Source organism: Sapajus apella, unplaced genomic scaffold, assembly GCF_009761245.1.
Source record: "Sapajus apella isolate SASKATOON/1434 unplaced genomic scaffold, GSC_monkey_1.0 scaffold12, whole genome shotgun sequence".
Taxonomy (NCBI): Eukaryota; Metazoa; Chordata; class Mammalia; order Primates; family Cebidae; genus Sapajus; species Sapajus apella.
Window position 1 is genome coordinate 3905906 of NW_022436952.1, and position 4866 is coordinate 3910771.

Genomic DNA, 4866 nt, shown 5'->3' on the forward strand with positions numbered 1-4866 from the left:
TTTTTTTTTTTTTTTTTTTTTTTTTTGGGACGGAGTTTCGCTCTTGTTACCCAGGCTGGAGTGCAATGGCGCGATCTCGGCTCACCGCAACCTCCGCCTCCTGGGTTCAGGCAATTCTCCTGCCTCAGCCTCCTGAGTAGCTAGGATTACAGGCACGTGCCACCATGCCCAGCTAATTTTTTGTATTTTTAGTAGAGACGGGGTTTCACCATGTTGACCAGGATGGTCTCGATATCTTGACCTCGTGATCCACCCGCCTCGGCCTCCCAAAGTGCTGGGATTACAGGCTTGAGCCACCGCGCCCGGCCTACAAATACAAATATTAGCCGGGCGTGCTGGTGGGCGTCTATAATGCCAGCTACTCAGGAGGCTGAGGCAGGAGAATCACTTGAACCTGGGAGGAGGAGGTTGCAGTGAGCTGAGACTGCGCCATTGTACTCCAGCCTGGGTGACAAGAGCAAGACTCCGTCTCAAAAAAAAAAAAATTTTTTTTTTTTTTCCAAAAAACTTAGCTGGAAGTGATGGCGGGCTCCTGTAGTCCCAGCTACCTGGCTACCTCGGAGCCTAAGGCAGGAGAATCGCTTGAACCTAGGAGGTAGAGCCTGCAGTGAGCCAAGATTGCACCACTGCACTCCAGCCTGGGCATCTAATAAGAGCAAGACCCCATCTCAAAAAAAAAAAAAAGGGAAAATAAAAATTTTAAAATAAAATTTAAATCAAATCACATCACTTTTTGTTTGTTTTGAGACAAGGTCTTGCTCTGTTGCCTGGGCTGGAGTGCAGTGGTGCAGTCTTGATTCACCGCAACCTCTACATCCCCAGCTCAAGCAATCCTTCCACCGGACCAATTGGTAGCCCCTGCTCACCAATTTGTCTTTATTTCTAATACATATCCTGTCCCAACAATGTTCCAGTCACAGCTAACTACTCCCAAGTTCCCAAATGCTATCTTCTCTGGCTGGGCTTATTCTTTTTAAAAAAATTTGGCGCACAGTGGCTCACGCCTATGATCCCAGGACCTTGGGAGGCTGCAGCGGGTGGATCATGAGGTTAGGAGTTCAAGACCAGCCTGGCCAACATGGTGAAACCCCACCTCTAATACAAAAATAGGCCAGGTGCAGTGGTGCACACCTATAGTTGCAGTTACTTGGGAGACCAAGGCAGGAGAATCGCTTGAACCTGGGAGGCAGGGGTTGCAGTGAGCTGAGATAGCGCCACTGCACTCCAGCTCGGGTGACAGAACAAGACTCCATCTCAATAAAAAAAAAGAAAATGAAAATACTTAATTTTTGTGGGTACATAGGAGGTATATATATTTATGCAGGGCTGGGCTGGCCTCAAACTCCTGGCCTCAAGTGATTCACCTGCCTCAGCTTCCCAAAGTGCTGGGATTATACGCGTGAGCCACTGTGTCTGGCCACTATGGGCTTTCTTGATTGTTGTTTCCTCTGCCCAGAACACAGTTTAACTAGCCAACTCTTTTTTTTTTTTTTTGAGATGGAGTCTCACACTGTCACCCAGGCTGTGGTGCAGTGGGACGATCTCAGTTCACTGCAATCTCTACCTCCTGGGTTCATGCAATTCTCCTATCTCAGCCTCCTGAGTAGCTGGGACTACAGGCATGTGTCACCACACACAGCTAATTTTTTTTTTGCATTTTGTAGAGATGGGGTTTCACCATGTTGGCCAGGATGGTCTCAATCTCCTGAACTTGTAATCTTTCCTGGCTGCCTAAGATGGATTCAGTGCCCAGCTGTAGCACACTACTTAGCCCTAACCCAGGGCTATCCCCTATTAGCAAATGGTACAATTGCTTGCATGTCTGTCTGACTTCCTTATTAAGTTGTAATATCTCTAAAGATAGGAATTTTGTTATAGTGTTTACCATTCCATCCTCAAGGGCTTAACAGAGTCTAAAATGTAGCAACAGTTCTAAAAATTTTTTTTTTTTTTTTTTTATTTTTTTTTTTAGTAGAGACGGGGTTTCACCATGTTGACCAGGATGGTCTCGATCTCTTGACCTCGTGATCCACCCGCCTCGGCCTCCCAAAGTGCTGGGATTACAGGCGTGAGCCACCGCACCCGGCCAGTTCTAAAAATTTTTAGATGAAATCTTTAATCCACCAATTCCCCCTGTATATAACCCCATTATCAGAACTCAGGACTCTACTCAACAATCCAAGAAACAAGCATCTATTCTGATGGCATCTCTAGTAATTTATCCAATCAAAACAAGTAAGCTCACAAAAGCCTGTTTTCAGGAAACTTCCTCCTAAAGACAAAGAAATCCCCATCTATAAAACGATGGATGCTCTTGGCACAAAACGTTCAAAATCCTGCCCTTTCAAAGTCTTCAGATAGATTTGAAAAAAATATCCAACTGACTGGCTTCTCAACCTATGCTGCATAAAACGAACTGTCAAACATCTTTCATTCAAGAGAATGAAAACATCAGAGGGCTTCAGGATGTTTTCATTCTCTTATTTAGAACCTCATATTCTACAGACGGGAAGAGAAACCAACTAACAGTGTAACACCTGTGGCTTGAAACAGCACACCCTACGTTTTCCCTAGCTCTTAACTAACTGAACAAGACCTTCTGTTAACAGTTTTTCAGAAGCATAAATGAAGAATGCACAGAAGGATAAACAAGGAGGTGATGGTACGTTTGCAACAAAAGTCTGTACACATTTTTAAAAAGCATTTCTGATCTATACCACAGGGAAAAGAATCTATCATACTCACTTCCGAGTCTTCTGCACTTTCATAATCCGAGAGAACAGCTGAAATAAAACAGAAATATGTGGAAAAAAAGAAACCCAGAAACATTTTTTTGGCTTATAACAGGTCAGACTAAGAGTCTCATTTAATTGACATCAATCTATAAGGTGGATAAAAGTATAGTTCCCCACTTACAACAGGCTCAGAGAGTAACTTGCTCAAGGCCATACTGCTAAAACCTATGCTCTTAACCAATATGCTACAAAAAGCCACTCTGTGGCCCTAAATCCGTGACAGTGTGTGAGAATGTAGACTGCTGAAAATAAGTGACCTGAGCTTATGTTAAAACAACAACAAAAACTCTTTTGGATAACACTGAAAGGAAAGACAAGATTTTAAAAATAAAAAAATTAAAAATTAAAAAATAAAATTCTTGTCATAATGGGGTAAAAGATGCTACTCACCATCACCTTCAATGCCATCTTCACTCTCCTGAAGGAAAGTAGAAGACGTGGGTTAGTTCTGTGATTTCCATAGGTGGGAAGCCCAATAAAGAAATGTGGGTGAAGAGCTGAAGACTCAACACAAAATGGTTGAATAGGGAGACAGAAATAATAAATCTTTCACAAGTAGCATCCGAGGCAAGTCCGGTCTCCTTCCCTCCAGCCCCGATTTCTGAATAAACATCCGCTTTCCATCCCCACCGGCACTGCCATCCTCCCAGAAACCTCCAACCCTTCTTCTTCCCTTGGAACTCCGGATGCAAACTCTCATTGGGATAAGTCCTTTTCTCTTTAAAAAAAAAAAAAAAAAAAAAAGTCCCACTATCTACTATCAACTCCCAGACACCAACATCACCTACACCCCGCTCCCCTTGGCCAGCTCACCGCCCGGCCCCCACCTCACCCCGCCGGCGCGCACTCACACACTCCGACTCCTCAGCGCTCTTGGCGCCCCCGCTTTCCAACCGCCGCAGATGAAGGGCCCCGATTCGGCCTCCGCGCTGTGAAGACAGAGAGCCGCTGCCACCGCCTCCGGCGCTACCGCTGCAGCTACCGCCGCCCCGTAACTGGGAGCCGCCGCTGTCTGAGCCCGAAGCACCAGATTCCTCGTCCTCTGTGTCTTGCGAAGCGCGTTGCCGCCGCCGGTCCGCCATCTTACGGAGAACGGCCACTGCCGGCGAGCGACTTACGCACCGCGCCCGTCGCAGAGGTTGCTGGGAGGCTCGAGAGCTAGTCCCGGCGTGCTACGCGTGCGGCGCTCGGCCACCCTCCTGTGGGGGGGCGGGGAAGGGGGCGGGGCCTACGGCCTGCGGCACGTTTGCGGCCGAACCGGATTACTTCTGTAGGTGATGTAAGTGGGCGTGGCGCGAATCCTGACTTCCCTTGGGCAGGCCTAGGGCGAGGGAAGTTGGACTTCAGCAGCCTCCCGGGTCCTTGGCCCGGCCATCTTGGGCTTCCCGAGTGTAAGGCGTTGCCAACCTGTCACAGCTTCACTGCGACACTAGGGTTGTTTCATGGTTTTCTGTTTCCATTTCTCACATCTATCTACGTTTGAAGCAGGTCAATTTACTGCATTCCTTTGCTTGGTAAAATCACGAATCAAGGTAAATCTGAAAAGCCGTAGTGCTGCGTCAGATTTGCTACACCAGACCAGTTTAAGGTAACGGGCGAAGGAGAAACCAGTTGTCTGCAGTGAAGCCAGAGGACTTATTGTTGCAGCAATTTCTCTGTGTCCTCATTTCCTCTTCCCTCTTCACGTTTCTTCCCACCTCAGCCATCACCTCTCCCAAAGTGCAGGCTGGTAAGATGCCAGAATTATCGGTTTTGTTTTGTTTTTTGAGACAGGATCTCACTCTGTTGCACAGGGTGGAGTGCAGTGGCGCGATCACGGCTCACTGCAGCCCTGACCTCCCAGGTTCAGGTGATCTCCCTGCCTCAGCTGCCTCAGTAGCTGGGACTACAGGCACACTCTACCACACTCGGCTAATTTTTCTATGTTTTGGAGCATTAGGGGTCTCGCTCTTGCCCAGGCTGGTCTCGAGCTCTTGGCTGGGCTCAAGCGATCCTCTCGTCTCAGCCTCCCAAAGTGCTGGGATTGATTACAGGCATGAACTACTGCTCTTGACCCTTATCAGAATTTTAG

General features: G+C 47.5%; 1 protein-coding gene across 2 annotated transcripts in view; it reads right to left on the bottom strand.

The window, feature by feature from the left end:
• The window catches only part of CASC3 (CASC3 exon junction complex subunit), a 33890-nt gene extending 29881 nt beyond the window's left edge, over positions 1-4009 (bottom strand). The window contains exons 1-3 of one of the 2 annotated variants that reach the window (XM_032279768.1): positions 3647-4009; positions 3186-3213; positions 2746-2783 (exon numbers count right to left, since the gene is read on the bottom strand). In XM_032279768.1, coding sequence (XP_032135659.1) covers positions 2746-2783; positions 3186-3213; positions 3647-3877 — 297 coding nt within the window. In that variant the 5' untranslated portion in view covers positions 3878-4009. The remainder of the gene's footprint in view (positions 1-2745; positions 2784-3185; positions 3214-3646) is intronic. The other variant, XM_032279769.1, reaches the window with a different exon arrangement.
• Positions 4010-4866: the final 857 nt, after the last annotated feature.